Below are 17,989 nucleotides of genomic sequence, written 5' to 3' on the forward strand. Positions count from 1 at the left end.
GGATAGGTTGTGTATTTGAGACCTTTCTTGTTTCTTGAGAAAGGCTTGTATTGCTATATACTTTCCTCTCAGGACTGCCTTTGCTGTATCCCAAAGATTTTGAACAGTTGTGTTTTCATTTTCACTGGTTTTCATGAATTTTTTTAATTCTTCTTTAATTTCCTGGTTGACCCATTCATTCTTTAGTAGGATGCTCTTTAGCCTCCATGTATTTGAGTTCTTTCCGACTTTCCTCTTGTGATTGAGTTCTAGTTTCAAAGCACTGTGGTCTGAAAATATGCAGGGAATAATCCCAATCTTTTGGTACCGGTTGAGACCTGATTTGTGACCTAGGATGTGATCAGTTCTGGAGAATGTTCCATGGGCACTAGAGAAGAATGTGTATTCCATTGCTTTGGGATGGAATGTTCTGAATATGTCTGTGAAGTCCATTTGGTCCAGTGTTTCATTTAAAGTCTTTATTTCCTTGTTGATCTTTTGCTTAGATGATCTGTCCATTTCAGTCAGGGGGGTGTTCAAGTCCCCCACTATTACTGTATTGTTGTCAATGTGTTTCTTTGCTTTTGTTATGAATTGCCTTATATAATTGACTGCTCCCATGTTAGGGGAATAGATATTTACAATTGTTAGATCTTCTTGTTGGACAGACCCTTTAAGTAGGATATAGTGTCCTTCTTCATCTCTTATTACAGTCTTTGTTTTAAAATCTAATTTGTCTGATATAAGGATTGCCAACCCAGCTTTCTTTTGGTGTCCATTAGCATGGTAAATGGCTTTCCACCCCCTCACTTTCAATCTGGGGGTGTCTTTGCGTCTAAAATGAGTCTCTTGCAGACAGCATATTGATGGGTCTTGTTTTTTAATCCAATCTGATAGCCTGTGTCTTTTGATTGGGGCATTGAGCCCATTTACATTCAGGGTAACTATTGAAAGATATGAATTTAGTGCCATTGTATTGCCTGTAAGGTGACTGTTACTGTATATTGACTGTGTTCCTTTCTGATCTATGCTGCTTTTAAGCTCTCTCTTTGCTTAGAGGACCCCTTTCAATATTTCTGGAAGGGCTGGTTTCGTGTTTGCAAATTCCTTTAGTTTTTGTTCGTCCTGGAAGCTTTTTATCTCTCCTTCTATTTTCAATGACAGCCTAGCTGGATATAGTATTCTTGGCTGCATATTTTTCTCGTTTAGCGCTCTGAAGATATCATGCCAGTCCTTTCTGGCCTGCCAGGTCTCTGTGGATAGGTCTGTTGCCAATCTAATGTTTCTACCATTGTAGGTTACATATCTCTTCTCCCGAGCTGCTTTCAGGATTTTCTCTTTGTCTCTGAGACTCGTAAGTTTTACTGTTAGCTGTCGGGGTGTTGACCTATTTTTATTGATTTTGAGAGGGGTTCTCTATGCCTCCTGGATTTTGATGCCCGTTTCCTTCCCCACATTAGGGAAGTTCTCTGCTATAATTTGCTCCAATATACCTTCTGCCCCTCTCTCTCTTTCTTCTTCTTCTGGGATCCCAATTATTCTAATGTTGTTTCGTCTTATCGTATCGCTTATCTGTCGAATTCTGCCCTCGTGATCCTGTAGTTGTTTCTCTCTCTTTTTCTCAGCCTCTTTATTTTCCATCATTTGGTCTTCTATATTGCTGATTCTCTCTTCTGCCTCATTTATCCTAGCAGTTAGTACCCCATTTTTGATTGCACCTCATTAATAGCCTTTTTGATTTTGATTTGTTCAGATTTTAGTTCTTTTATTTCTCCAGAAAGGGTGTCTCTAATAACTTCCACGCTTTTTTCAAGCCCAGCTAGTATCTTTAAAGTGATGATTTTGAACTCTATGTCTGACATTGTACTAATGTCCGTATTGAGTGGGTCCCTGGCAGACGGTACTACCTCTTGTTCTTTTTGCTGAGGTGATTTTTTTCGTCTTGTCATTTTGTCCAGAGGAGAATAGATGAACGGGAGAACAGAATGCTAACAGGTTAACAAGGTCCTTAGGAAAGGTACTCTATACAAATCAGAAAAGACCTGAAACCAGGGGAAAAGGAAGGGAAAGAAAGAGAAAAAAAAAAAAAGAAAAAAAAAGATAAAAACAAACAAAAACAGAACAAAACAAAAAAAAAACAGAGTATGATCAAATATGATCAGACTAGTGTATAGATCAGTGCCACACACTAGATTTTGGGCGTATTTTGGTCTGTTAGAAGAAAGTGCCTCCTAATATTTTAAAGGAAGAAAGACTTATATATGTACAAAATAAGGGTTGATACAATGAAGGGATGGAAGATGACTGTAAAGATGAAAATTATAAAAGATTTTATAAAAGGAATTGATAAGAAGTTGTTTGAAAAAAGAAAGAAGAAGAGTAAAAAATGAAGAAGAAAAGAAAAAAGAAAAGGGAGAGAATGTGATCAGGCAGGAGACTAGAACAAAGCCATACACTAGTGATTTAGGGTATATTTTGATCTGTTAGAACAAACTGTATCTCAAAATTTTAAAGAGAGAACTTATATATATATGCCAAAAATAAGGGTAACTACTATGAAGGGATAAAATATGACTCTAAAAAATGAAAAATAAAATTTTTTTTTTAAAAAAGGCATTGATAAGATGTTGGTTGCAAAGGGGAAAAAGAAAAATTCAAAAAAAGGAAAAAAAGTTAAAAAAATAAACTTTGAAAAACTAATGAATCATGGTAAAAAAGCCATGGATTCTATGTGCAGTATTCCCCCAGCGCTGCAGTTCTCCCGTTGTCCTTGATTGGTAACCTTGGTCTTGGCTGGCTGCTCGTGCTGATCTTCTGGGGGAGGGGCCTGTTGCCGTGGTTCCCAAATGTCTTTGCGGGAGGCGGAATTGCCCCGCCCTTGTCGGTCCGGGCTAAGCAATCTGCTCGTGTTTGCTCTCTGGTGCTTTTGTTCCCTGCAAGCTCTCGGTACAGCTTTGGAGGACCAGGGCGAAAATGGTGGCCTCCCAATCTCCCCCCGGAGGAGCCAAGAACTCGGGGCCCCGCTCCTCAGTGCGCCCCCAGAGAAAAGCAGTCACTCCCGTGTCCCCGGTCTCCGGCCGCACTCCGTGCTCACCCGGCCTGTGACCGAGCGTTTCTATGTCTGGCACCCGACCCCGTGTGGAGTCTCCAAACCCAGCAGATCCCTGCGGTGCGCTCCCGCGCCGCTCCTCCCGGGGGAGGAAGGGGAGTCTCCCCGGATCTGCCACTTGTTGGGTCCCTGCTGGAGGAGCAGTGGCCCAACTGTGTCACCGATCACGGTTTATGACAACTCTGAGCTGAGAGCCCGCGCCTCGGCTCCGTCTCTGCAGCCGGCTTCCCCGCTCCGATCCCTGGGAGCTCTGCCGCACTCAGGCACCCCCGGTCTTTCTGTGACCCCGAGGGTCCTGAGACCACACTGTCCCGCGAGGGTTCCACCCCCCGCTTAGCCAGTGCAGCGACGTCCCTCCGCGGAGCCGACTTCTCAAAGTTCCGATTTTGTGCTCCGCGGCTCTAGCACTTGCCAGAAGCGGCCGACGGAGGCCCCCTCCCCCGCCGTCTGTCCTCCCGAATATCGCCTCGGATTCACTTCTCCGCACGTCCTACCTTCCAGAAAGTGGTCGCTTCTCTGTTCAGGGAGTTGTTGCTATTCTCCTCTTCGATCTCCTGTTGAGTTCGTAGGTGTTCAGAATGGTTTGATCCCTATTCAGCTAAATTCCTGAGACCAGACGAAATCCAGGTCTCCTACTCCTCCGCCATCTTCACCTCCTCTGAAAATCTTTTTTTAACCACATCAAGGTGAGCCAGCTGGCTCATGTCAAAGTACCCAAAAGAGTTATAAACCTTAAAAGCGAATTACATATATAAAAAGGAGAAGGGTCCAAATTTGATGACCTTTTCTGGGATTCCAAGTGGCTGTCAGGAGCAAGCTACCAAGAATCTGTTTTTCAGGAAATTATTAATCTGCCCCCTCAAGTTTGTAAAATAGTATTCAAGAACAAGGAAGGAAGTTACTGCTTCTTTAAAGAAACTTTTAGTTCAGACAGGATTTTTTAAAACTCACATTTGGAAATATTCCCATCAATATATTATTTTGTTGCCAAGAACAATGATTGCCATCTATTACAATTTTTAATTTTCTAAACTTCTTAAAAGTCTGCAAAACACAGTATGTTAGTGAGTTTGGTCCTTGTTTATTTAAAGATGTGCAAATGTAACAACTTCTAATTAGTTTGCTAGAACATCAGAGGCATTAGTCAAATTTCAACAGATACTGTATGATCCCACTTGTGTGGAATCTTAAAAAGTCCAACGCATAGAACCAGAGAGCAGAATGGTGGTTGCAAGGGGTTGGGAAGGTGGGGGAATTGGGGAGATGTCTGTCAAAGGGTACAAAGTTTTAGTTATAAGATGAGTAAGTGCTGGTGATCTGATGTACAGCCAGGCGATTATAGTTAGTAACATTGTACTGGATACTTGAAATTTGCTGAGAGTAGACCCTGAGCGCTCTCACCACACACACACATGCAAAAGGTTAACCAGGGGAGGGGATGGATATATTAACCATTTTACAGTATGTGTGTGTGTGTGTGTATTTTATTTTTTATTTTATTTTTTATTATTTTATTATTTTATTATTTTATTATTTTATTATTTTTAAAGATTTTATTTATTTATTTTGAGAAAGAGAGAAAGAGAGAGAGATCATGAGCAGAGGGGAAGGGCAGAGGGAGAAGCAGGCTCCCCACTGAGCTGGGAGCCCGATGCGGAACTCGATCCCAGGACCCTGAGATCATGACCTGAGCCGAAGGCAGATGCTTAACCGACTGAGCCACCCAGGCGCCCTATATATATATTTTTAACGAACATGTTGTACACCTTAAAAAATCAAACTGTGCAATCTAAATGTATATAATTTTTATTTGTCAAAAGGAGGTTCATATAGTTGTTAGGGTCAAAAAATGTTTACATATGATTAATATTTGATATGTAATTATCTTATAAATGTATATTTAATAATTTATTAAACAAATATAAATGACAGATTGAAAGAAAATAAAGTTATTTAGAACTGCTATTTATTTCATTTCATCCTTTCAAATTTTAATTTTATATACATATGATAACGTGCGTAAGATTAGTACATTGCTACATCTGTACAGTTAATAATTGAATAAATTCATGTATTTTGGGATTGAGTGCTTTTATTTTCTTTCATATGTAATTAACAAAACTGGAGTCACTACAGGAAGAAAAGGAATAAATTTAGAATCTGGGATCTAGCTGAGAGCTGCCACTGACCAGTCATGTGACCTCGGGCAGATTGCTAGATCTCAATGGGCTCTAAAAGGAGGTGAGATCAGGTAATCTCCAAAATTCACTCCAACTGTGAATTTGTTCTGGAATGCAGTCCATATATTTCTCAAAAGCAGTCACAACTTCTCCAGGTCCTCTACAACAACCCTGAGTGTTTCATACTGGTACATTGTAAGATGTTCATAAATACCCACTGAATGAGTGAATGCATTCAGGATTCCATTTTATGAAATATCACTACCCCACCATGATCTCAGATAACTTCCACCCCTTAGGATCACTGTTATTTTTTTTTTTTAAGATTTTATTTATTTATTTGACAGAGAGGGACACAGCGAGACAGGGAACACAAGCAGGGGGAGTGGGAGAGGGAGAAGCAGGCTTCCCACTGAGCAGGGAGCCCGATGCGGGGCTCGATCCCAGGACCCTGGGATCATGACCTGAGCTGAAGGCAGACGCTTAATTGACTGAGCCACCCAGGCGCCCCCTGTTATTTTTTTTCTAAAGCAAACCTGTCTTTGAAAATTTACTTCATAGTTGATCTCCTGTAGGAAGTCACCCCAATTAAACAGGAAAAATACTGGTTATTCTCAATCAAAAAATACCTATCTCCAAAGTTGAAAAGGCTATCCAATTGTTCACAGAAATTAAACATGCCAATTCTTGTTAGTTGTCATTGCCTTTCCTTTGCCAAGCCTTTAGTGCTTTCCAAGTTATTATTCATCTTTCTAAATACGGAATTATTTTTCTCTTAAATATATAGCAGAGGAAAAGAATAAAGAAAAGCAAAGAAACTAAAGTGCCAGATACTTTGCAATGACATTTCAACAAATCCTTATAAAATCTTTGAGAAATATTACCAAACCCATTTTATGGAAAAAAAGAGATAAAAATATATGAGTAATCTGCCTAAGGTTACATAGTTAGTAGAATGTTAAGATTTTAACCCAGATTTGTCTGTCCCCAAACCAATGCTTTTTTCCACCCCTGCCATGAGCAGAAAGACGCCCTATCATATTAGTGCCGGGGGTGACTGGAACAAGATGACTTCTGGTGGTAATATTTCAAATGGTTCACAATATGAGGTGAGATGCTAAGAAATCATAAAGAGGGTCACAGTAGAATCAGAGGGGTTATCAAATAGAATTTATTAAGCTTAGCTGGTTAATTGCATGTCTAAGAATGTAATCTTGCAGGCTAAGGAGAAAGTATTCTGAGAAAATAATAGAAAACAGACTTCACCTCAGGTTTGAAGAAAGAAATACAAAAGGCAAAATATGTCAAGGGAAAAATGAAGAAACACAGGAAGCGAGAAGCAATTGTCTTTGACAGGGTGTTCATTAATTGGTGATGTAACCAGAGGATGAAATTTTAGAGCAAAACACAGTTTTAGAACTGGACAGAAATTAATTCTGGAAAAAGATAAAAATCACCCTGTAGTAGTGATGTTTAGGAAGAGGTAACACACACACACACAGACGCATGTGCACGTACACAAGAGGATTGAAACATTTTCAAACAATATTAGGGAAGAGTAAAAGGATTTAAAAAAAAAAAAAACCTCACAAAACGGTTGCTGACGAAGAGGAAGAGAGGTGCCTCAAAATGAATAGGTCATACTCAGAAAAAGATAAGGACTGAATCAGTCATTAGCTGTGACCAGAGTAATGGCATGGATGACCTTATACTTTGATCATGTTCAGAGAAGTGACTAGAAATGTGTTAGAACTAATTAAGAATTCATTTTCCTAGGTACTAGGGAAATTAAGGTTATCATGTATGAATATTTTATACAGATTGCTGGTTATCCAAAACCAAACATTATCAGAGTATACAGTAATTGCAATTTGTTGGAATTATGCTTTCAAAAATCACTTAAGGCCCATAGCGAATATTAATGCATGCTTTCTTGGTGTTTTAATTGCTATTATAAAGAAACCTCAATTAAACAAAATAACACGCCTACTCTATTGTACAGTATCTTCATCATGCTCAAACGACACCTAAAGCTTTAAATACCTTAAGTAAAACTGAGGTCTAACTTCTGACTGATGTGGAGACAATGCATCTATCAAGGCTTGGACTGATTCATTCCAAACATTTACTACTTTAGTTAATTAAATGTTTCAAGAATATGAATAGTTGCCTTTCATTATAATTTAAAGATTTCTTTTTTCCTTCTCAGGAATGAAATAAGCAGACTTGCGTTTCCTATCTGCAAAAATTCACCTTACTTTTTGTTGAATGATAGAAATAGTGAAAGAAGCAAGAGATTTTATTCTGATAAATTTGTGGCTGCAGGCTTGACCTACGTACCCCATGAAGATAAATTAGACTGTAACTATTTCAGTTGAGACAAATACTTTTCTTGTCCGTTGGAGAGAAGAGAGCTACTTGATGATAAATGATATTTATATTTGTTCAACTGTTAACTAATTAGGTTATCTTATCCTATGCCATGGTTGCTATTATTATTTGGTCGTATTTTAAAAACATTAATGGAACACCTATCATTTGCCAGGTACTTTACTTACATTATTTCATTTAAGTCAAAACACTCTTTTTAGTAAGTAGTATTATGGCATTGGAAATTGACCTAAGATTGAAATAATTTGTAGATGATTATAAAGATCATTCAAATGATGGATCCAGGATGAAAGCCCTGGTCTAACTGCAAAGCACAGGCTCTATTTATGATGCTGAACTGTGTTTTTATCTGGGCTTATGGATACAGCCGGACAAGACTGTGACCGATTAGATTATGTCCCCTATCCCATCCGTAAACAGATGTATTCTTAACTTTCTTTTCTCTTGGAGTCCTGCTTCATTTGAAAATGTCTGTGCAGGGGTGTCTGGGTGGTGTAGTCGGTTAAAAGCGTCAGACCCTTGGTTTCTGCTCCGTTCACGATCTCGGGATTATGAGATCGAACCCTGAGCTGGGCTCTGGGCTCAGCTTAGTCGGCTTGAGTTTCTCCCTCCCTCTCCCTCTGCCCCTCCTGCTTGTGTGCTCTCGCTCTCTCTCTCTCTCTCTCCCAAATAAATAAATACCCGGAGTGCTTGGCTCTCACACAGCGAGGCTTCAGGATGGAGTTTGAGGAAACTGTTCTGGCGGTTTTCTGCCCACCTCTCAGGAAGAGAAGGAGAAAATGCCTGTTGTTGTAAACGTCTGGGCCCCCCTCCTACCCTGTCCCCGAGGAACCTCTGTATGCTCCACTCAAAACTGGCGGAGCCTTCACACTCAATGCCAAGTTTTTGTGACAAGATTAGTTTTTCCATAAAACCATTCTGAGGAAAAAAAAAAAGATATTTAAAAGTAAAACTACTAGGTTTTATTCAGGAATATATATCAATATTGACTCCGGGAATGACCTTCATTTTAGAGCTACTATCAATCTACAGCCTACTTTTCTATTTTAATTTTTGGCATGATACCTGCTAAACAAGCAGCTGGAGGCAGGAGCATTACAATTAGTTAATAATAATCTCATTTTAAAAATCATGCTTTTTGGATGCCTGGGTGGCGCAGTCGGTTAAGCGTCTGCCTTCAGCTCAGGTCATGATCTCAGGGTCCTGGGATGGAGCCCCACATCGGGCTCCCTGCTCGGCGGGGAGTCTGTTTCTCCCTCTCCCTCTGCCCCTCCCCCTGCTTGTGCGCGCGCTCTCTCTCTCTCAAATAAAGAAAATCTTTAAAAATATATAAATAAAAATCATGCTTTTGCTTTCCCTTATTTTAGTAGTCACCTTCAATCTCATACTTTATTTTAGAATGAGGTCTCTATTTCAGTATAGCTGCAGAGTTTTGGAAACAAAAATTATAACACTGCTAGAGAGCTAGAGACACACAGTTGTTCCTTCTTTGAGTAAATTCAGGACCACATTTTACCTTTGTTTTACATTTTTGGTGAATACATGATTTGCCTGTAAATCTAACATTTTACATTTAAAATTCTAAATTTGAACTTCTTAAACAAAATTTCATTCAATGAAGGGGAGGAAATCGGAGGCGGAGACGAACCATGAGAGACGATGGACTCTGAAAAACAAACTGAGGGTTCTAGAGGGGAGGGGGGTGGGGGGACGGGTTGGCCTGGTGATGGGTATTAAAGAGGGCACGTTCTGCGCGGAGCACTGGGTGTTATGCACAAACAATGAATCATGGAACACTACATCAAAAACTAAAAAAAAAAAAAAAAAAATTTCATTCAATATGTTGGCTTCAATATATGCTCCCTCTTGTCTTCTTGGTATTGCGAGAAGAAAATAAAAACAAATATTTTATGTATTATTTTAAGAACTACATTTAGAGAAAAACAGAAGCCTTTTCTCTGAAGAAGCTTTTCCCTGACAAAGGGTTAAATATTTGCTACAAGTTGGCATAGAAAGTAGGAAAGTTCAAGGTGAGAGTCAACCAATGGCTATATTCCAACCAATGGCTGCTTTTCTACTTCCTCTCTCACTTGGTTTCTTTTTCTTATTTATCTTAGACATAAGATAATATGGGCTTAATATGTAACTTTATTTGTGGGACTAAAACTTAGTTGGGTAGAGATATGTCTCTCTGTGTCCAGGACAGACTCAGTTTACACCTGTAAGAGTTCCAGTGCAATTGTTCTTATAACCCTTTCTTTTTTTAATTTTTTTTTTATTGTTTTAACATTTTTTAAGGATTTTATTTATTTATTTGTCAGAAAGAGAGAGAGAGCACCAGCAGGGGGAGTGGCACGCAGAGGGAGAAGCAGGCTCCCCGCTGACCAAGGTGCTCAATGCAGGACTTGATCCCTGGACCCTGGGATCATGACCTGAGCTGAAGGCAGATGCTTAACCAACTGAGCCTCTCAGGCGCCCCTTCTTCCTATTAGTCTTACAGATGCACACATGTCCTTTTTACAGGCCTTTTAAGAAATACTGTAAGTTATTGAAGGTGAAATATTTCAAGAGATCTAGAATCCAATTGATTTTTTACTATTCATTGGCATATAATTTTAGATAGGTTTACAGGGTTTGTTGTTGTTCGTTTGTTTTTAACGAACAGAATGGTGAGACTCTCAAAGATTAATTAAGAATTTCTTAGCCTAGGCCCAAATCCAATTTTGAGGTTGGTGCTCAGTAACCTTTGCTTCATTTTTGCATCTCTTTTCCACATTCTGTGATATTCTCCTTCCCCCCCAAACTATCTTTAACAAAAGGATATGGCATCAGTCCATAAACTTAAGTCAGTGGATTACCTTCCCAGGGATCTTTTACTTAGAGCTGTATCTGCAATTATGGAGCATCTAACTACTTAGTATCTTGCTAAAGGTCGCTGGTTACCAGCATGCAGGTGATGGTACCATTTTTCACAGGGGAAATCTTTTCCTGGTATGATAAGGCCATAACGTGTAGGTTGCTGCCTGGGTTTTTAATAGGAAAGGATGACTGATATCCAAAGCTTGTACGGGAGTCTTGCCTTCTCCTAGAACCGTTTAGAGTGAAGATTAAAAGAGGGGAGAAAAAGGAGAATATCTTAATTTAGTAAGTAATACTTCTGCTTAGGTTTTTTTTTTTTTTTTAAGACACAGCAATTGATCTCACATTAAAGCAGCCCAGGACATTTCAATATTTAAATAAAAAATGCGATAATAAAGAGGTAATTTAATATGCAATTTCATACATTAATAATTAGCAAAGCATTACTGAGCTGCAAGGTACAGAGCTAGGGGAACATAACTAATGAACTATCGATGCCAAAGCAGACTTCATAATAAAACAAGACTTTAATAAATCTTTTATTAAATGGCTACAAATGAACCATTTTGTTAACATCTAATAGGTAACTACTAAGCTACTTAATTCACATCTATAAATGAAGAACCTGCAGGCAATTAACTTCACAATTGCTGAAGGTCAGGGCTCCCAATGAGAGTTGCTGTACTCCCACCTTTCAGGGCTGCCGCTGTACTGGGTCGAGTCCCAGCTTTTCCTCAGCTGCTCTGTACTCTGGTAGTAGCTACTACCATGCACTGAAGCAGCTACCGTATAAAATAAACAGAGGATGAGCTACAGGCTAGCAAATGCCCTAAAACTAAATCATACAAAGCATAAGAAATATTGAGTGCCAAGAAAAGGACTCTGGAAGGAAAAATTCTAAGCAAGGATTGGTAGTATATGTGGGTGCTATTATTTATTGGAGATGATAAGATAATAAGGAAATGCTTGTAAACTGCAAATGCTTGTCCGGGTCTGGATGTGACTCTAGGAGACCTGAAACTCACTAGAGATTATAGACCAGAACGGCTCTATTTACTGAGTAGAAATGTATGGTACACAATCATATCGACTGTCTCCAGCAGCAACAAATGTTAAATTCATCAGGGAAAGGAAATAAACATTGGTATGGAAGCAAGAAACTGCTGGTGAAAAAATAAATGCCTTTAATAAATCAGACTAGAAACTGCACTGAAACAGGGCAAGGTGGAAAATCTTTGATGCTTTCTCCACCAATTCGCATAGACGAAGTCTACGATTTACCAAGAGTTTCGTGGATTATTACGTGCCAGTCTGCTAGCAGCCATGATCAATAATATATGCTGGAAGGAGGAAAGGGCTGGGGACAAAGAAAGCCTGCAGAATCTTACACACACACAGACTGGAATGCCATGCTTCATAACTTACACCCTTTAAACGACAGTTTCAGAAAAGTGAGAATCCGTAAAATGAGTATACGTGCAAATAGAAATAATTGCCAAAGACGAAACCGTGCCCTGGATTAAAAGACTAGTCAAGGGCAGACACATGCCCGGATGAAGTTGTTAATACAGCTGAAACGGAGCCTGAGAATCATACTCAATAGGGAACCTTAACTAAAAAAGGAAAAATCAATGATAAATAAGACTGGTTCTTCACCTCAAGAGTTCCAACCAAGTGAGACTATTAAAGAAACCACAGTAGTACTCTGTTAGTACAGTGTGAGATTTTCACATCGCTGCTGAGGTTGATACACTGAGTATGTGGTAAGCTGAAATACCATTTTCTTTTGACTGGCAATATTCTAAGAGGTGGACACCTGAAAACGAGAAGACAACACAACTAGACGACGGAAAGTTTTTACATTTTTTGTATTCATTATTCTTCATCTACACGTTCGTGAGATAATAGCAACCGGTAGATCTTCCTTTCCATGTCAGTTCATAAAACTATACAATATAATTCCATGGATGGTTCACTGGCAGCATCGCTTTGAAATGGAATTTCAAATGGTATTGCTTTCAGATCACCCGGAGAGTGATTTCTTACACGGTCTGAATACAGAGAAATCAGCTACAACTACACAAATGGGTAGAACGGGTTGTCCTCTAAACCACTACTTTCTCTCCTAATGTCCCACCAACCAAGATTCATTAGTACAATATGAGGAATAACAAGAACACACCTTATCTTCCTCCCAAATGATTCCAAATATCTCCACTAGAAGACATGGATTCAAGGAATATCAACCCTTCTACTGACCCAGTTTTTGAGGCTCCTGAACGATACAACATCCCTAAAATGAAACACGCTTCTGCTGACTGAACTCGACATATTTCACACATATTTGTCAAAACAATTACTGTCAACTACAACGCAATTATCCATATTCAGTTTGATGACTCAACTGGAAAATTACTTTTTTCCTAATAAAATTCTTCCAAAAGACAATAGTGAATCGGTGTTGATGAGTTGCTCAGTGTGTGCTAATTAATTACACTGGGTAAATTTAGTTCTGTGCTAATAACCTCAGGAAAAAAAAAGATCTGTAGACATGACTTTTTATCTTAAGTGAAGAAATCTGTTTGCCTACTTCTCTTCTGTACTTTCTCTTTCTAATCGCTCCCAGACAAGTGTTCAATAATACAAAATAAACAATAAAGGCCAACTAGTCTTGGCTGACACTACAGATAAAAAGACGAGTTCCTCAGAACCATGTTCTTACTTAGGTCAAGAGTAAAAGAAAAGAAAAAGATTTTTATTGTTGATAACTAACTGTGAGGACCTCCTGCTAGCTCATCCTCAGGGCAGAATTGGTTTAGATCATGCATTTAATGGCAAAAAAAAAATTACAATTTATTTGTTGTGAAACCTGTTTCTTCATCATATAAACTCATTTAATGCTGACATTAGCCAGGCGCTCTACGGGACAGGGCATTCTGGCGGGGATACTCTCCCCGGGGTCCAGAATCCTCTATTTTCTGGATTTTATGTGGGGATGATTCTTTTTCTCTGAGCCAACTGGAAGCCTAGGGCAGAAGAGAAATAAACACTGACAGGAATGTTGGGGGGCCTTTGTCACAAAGCTGTGAACAGAAAGCCGGTGAGGAAGGACACCACCCTTGGCTTGTGCAGAACGTGGTATAAAGAAGACATTGTCAAGGTTCTGTCCGAAGAAAGAAGGTAAAATTTTTGTGCCTGGAGATATTTGCAAATGCAACGGATTAACTCAAAACAGCTCTTCCTGATCTACACTTTCGTCTGAGCAGTTTGCTCCCTGCGGGCCAAGCCGTGTTAGAAGTCTTAACTTAAGAACCTCACTGAAACACACCTGGGAGAAAGGACACTAAGCTGGGAAAGCCTCTGGAATACAGGACTGAGAGAAGCTCACGGGTCCTCATACAGAAATGGGGCAAGATGGCTTTGTATCGTGACAGATGATGTGTCGCACGGTTTACAACAGAGGATGGGAGTTCAGGAGTTAGGTATCTCAGTTCATCATAAGGAAGAATATTACCGTCTAATATTACTGTCTAAGAACAAGTGGGATGTCCCAGGAAATAATGTTGGAACCTTAGAGAGTAGGTCCCATGTCCTTTCTATGGCAGGAAACGGAAATATCCTTCACAAATGGTCATCTGACTTGTGCTTCACTCTCCTGCTTAGGAATCCACTATGATTTTATGATGTAATGAACACAACGTATCCTGGGAAAGGAGGGATGTCTAGAACCAAGTCTCTGCTGAACGTGTTCATTGACTCAAGCTACACAGGGGACGCAGAATCACATCCTACATCTCCATCTTTTTCTCGACATGCCCGATAATTTGTAAATGAGGAAGAGAAAAACAATAGTAAGGAAGAGTTCCACTGAAGGCATTGATTCTCGTCTCTTGTAGCCTACACAATGTGTGGAAAGGACGAGAACGTCCACGGGCCCAGCAACTAAAAAATTACCCATAACCTGGAGCTGTTCTCAGAGAAGACAAAACACAGAGTATATAAGTACACTAAATTTCTTAGCAAGAAAAGGGTGAGACTAGTGCATTTTTCAATGTTCGACGTTAAAACAACATGGTCTGTTGACTATGCTCGGATACCCATTCTCCAAGCAGATTCATCGTGCAGCCCTAGCAAGCAGATGATCTGAGAGTCTCCCACAGAGGAGTTACCTGCTTTCCAGTGGTACATTACTGCCAAGGACCCAGCTGTCCTGCAGCTGGACGGACTCGGGTGTGGTTTGCAGCTCGGCGGGCAAAGCAGCCGGCGGGGCCGGACTCTGGTTCCTTCTATTGGTCAGGGAGTTTCTGTTGAGAGAAGTGATGGACGGATGGTGTTGTGCGGGGTGCTGTTTATGGGGTGGTGGCAAAGGCTGCAGAGTGGGCTGGCCTTGGTTGTTTGCAGGTTGCTCTGAAAAAAGAAAAGGAAACTCATTATATATACTGATATATGTATATGTACATACGTAGCTACACACACCACCAATTTCTTGGGGGATCCACTGCAGATGAATTAGAATTAAAACCTGCATTTAAATCCATAACCTAATAAATCTGCATATTATTCTATTAAGCGGGTGTTCAGTGACATTCTCTAAGAGCAAGTTTACCCTTGATACATGAAGTACTAATTAATATACAACAGATGGTAAAATTGATTTTGGTTTTAATTTGTTTCAGATTTTTTTCAACTGGTTTTATTAACACCTACAGAAAACAGTATCTGACAGCTTCCCTCATGTGCCTTTAGACTTCAGCTTTTTTTTAACAAACCAACCCTGAAATTAAATGGGTAATTTCAGTTGAACACAAAGGTTTTCGAAATGCATATAATCCCTATAATTATTTAATGGAGTTTTTTAAGCTTTATTTAACTGCAATAAATTATTACAAGCTAGTTGCCAAACAGCAGTAGACTACTCTAGTTTAGTGCATTTCAAATAAGGCAGATCTGCATTATGATCCACTAATAGACACTAAGTATTCTTTAGCAGAAGGTCACTCTGTGAAGCAGATGTTGTTTCATGGATATTTAACAGACTGAATCACATCTGATTACGACGTCAGAAGGCTCATATACTTAATGACCGTTACATCCATTAGAACACACACAGAACAGATTTTCCAATTTCACAGTATGCAATATGACTACATTTTGGAGTAAGTCATAGGTGACCAGAGTGACTCATGCCATTGTGTCAAGTGGTACAAATATTTTGCTCTAAACCACAATTGTAAGGGATCCAGCAACTTCAAAATATAAACACGATGCTAGGTTATAACCATGGAAAAATTCCTTAAAACTTAGTAAGTCATAAGTTAAAATTTACAAATCAATGTTAACATGAGACTGACTTTTCAATCTCATTACCTGCCTTTGGACATGCCAGAATTCACAAATACCACATTTTAACAAACAGATGACTCCCTAATTTAATGCTAAACTTATTATGGTTCCACACATAGAAAATGTCAATTTTTGACTAAATGCAGTTCAAAGTGCAATATAATTTTAAAGTGATGTATTAAATCATGCTATTAATATAAATGCACGTATTAAAAGAGAATAGGAAACACAGGGACTATCTTTCATCTGCAGTGTGAACTCCAGCAGTAATTGTTATGCCAAATAGAGTCTAACACTGTAATTCTGACTGCATGAAATGAATACTTGATATGTAATAGCTTGAACATATATTATCTGTAAAGAGGTTTCTTTACGGGGTACAATAATTAAAATAACTCCTCCCATAGCACATAATACCGGTAATTACTGCGTATTTCTAATGGTCTCTAACAATCCATATAATATCACTTAACTAATAATTTCTTACTCTTGAAATGAGGGACAGAGACAAACCTAAATATATGAAATAAAGTTACTTTCTTGCACAGTCTCTGTTCTTGAGAATTCTTATAGTAGAAACAATAGAAATCTTGCTTGGTCCATTGCTTTAGTGCTCATGAAAAATTAAAAGAGTATCTACATCTCAGTGAAATTGAAGGTACCCTTGGAGGTAACGAGAGGGCTAATCTACCCATACAGTTTTTTGTGTTTTTTTTTTTTTAAGTAAGAACACAGCTAATCTCATTGGTGGCTAATGTGTGTGAGGTTCTCTTTTTAAAGATTTTATTTATTTGACAGAGAGAGAGAGACAGCGAGAGAGGGAACACAAGCAGGGGGAGTGGGAGAGGGAGAAGCCAGCCTCCTGCAGAGCAGGGAGCCCGATGCGGGGCTCGATCCCAGGACCCTGGGATCATGACCTGAGCCGAAGGCAGACGCTCAACGACTGAGCCACCCAGATGCCCCAATAAATGTATCTTTTAAAAAAAGATTCTTATTCTTAAACAGTGAGAAGAAACTTCCCTTTAAGGTTTCAAAAATGATTAGTACTATGGTGGCTTTCTCTAGGTTCACTCATTCATTTGGCAAGTACCTGTCAAGAACTTACAATGAACAAGACATCATGCAAAGATCCATGCCCTTTTCAACTGTCTATCCAGGTGATTTCAGCGCAATGTGTTGGGTCTGCTGGGACCTCTTTTGATCTGACTACATAATCAGTAGGTCTCCCTATAAAATAAATCCAGATAATGAAAGCTAGATTCAATCTAAAATTTTAGGGAAGGGAATAAATGCAGATCCTGAGTGAGAGGAGGTGGACGGCCAGAAATGTAAATTCTGCAGCAGTCCACAAACACAGGCAAAATCCGAGGATTCATTTGGAGGTGCATGCTACCTCTAGGGACTTGGGCTTACGGGATGTAAGAAGTAGTGGAAGTATGTATCTCTCCCAACTTATTCAAGACAGCACAAATTTAAAAAATATAACAAGATAAAAGAAAATTAAACACAGACAGAAAGGAAGAAAGAGAGAATACAAGAAAATAAAGTGGGAAAGATAAGGTAAAGCCAGATCCAAAGCGAGTGGACACAATGCCTGCTGCACAGTTCTGTACATTTTTTAAGTAGGATACAAATCTGGCTCTAAATTATTTATCTAGTTGCCAACACAAAAAGGGAAACATGATCAGTTACGTGATTTGGGATGTTTTTAAGATCACAACGTTTGCTTGAGAAAAGGGTTAACTGTTAGTGGTACTGAAAATAGAAAATTCTCTTTTAAGTCCTCACAGGACGAAAAATTGAGTATCCAGGGAAAATTTCAGGACCTGGGTTCAAAATGGACACAAGGAGGGGCGCCTGGGTGGCTCAGTCGGTTAACTGACTCCTGATTTTCCCTCCCGTCCTGATCTCAGGGCTGTGAGATGGAGCCCCGCAACCAGCTCTGTGCTGGGTGTGGAGCCTGCTTAAGATTCTCTCTCTCCTGCTTCCTCGGTTCCTCCCCTACCAAAAAAAAAAAAAAAAAAAAAAAAATGGACACAAGGAAACAGAAAAGGGGTGTGGATTTGGAGACAAGCACTTAGAATCTAACACTCGTGACCAGATCCACATAAGAACAACCAAAACATAA

General features: G+C 39.3%; 1 protein-coding gene across 1 annotated transcript in view; it reads right to left on the reverse strand.

Annotated features, from left to right (window-relative positions):
• TENM3 (teneurin transmembrane protein 3) overlaps positions 1-17,989 on the reverse strand; it is a 1,257,915-nt gene that overhangs the window by 184,379 nt on the left and 1,055,547 nt on the right. The window contains exon 7 of the mRNA XM_027598498.2: positions 14,688-14,925. Within this exon, the coding sequence (XP_027454299.1) occupies positions 14,688-14,925 (238 nt within the window). The remainder of the gene's footprint in view (positions 1-14,687; positions 14,926-17,989) is intronic.

The sequence above is a fragment of the Zalophus californianus genome, chromosome 2, assembly GCF_009762305.2.
Source record: "Zalophus californianus isolate mZalCal1 chromosome 2, mZalCal1.pri.v2, whole genome shotgun sequence".
In the NCBI taxonomy this organism is placed as follows: Eukaryota; Metazoa; Chordata; class Mammalia; order Carnivora; family Otariidae; genus Zalophus; species Zalophus californianus.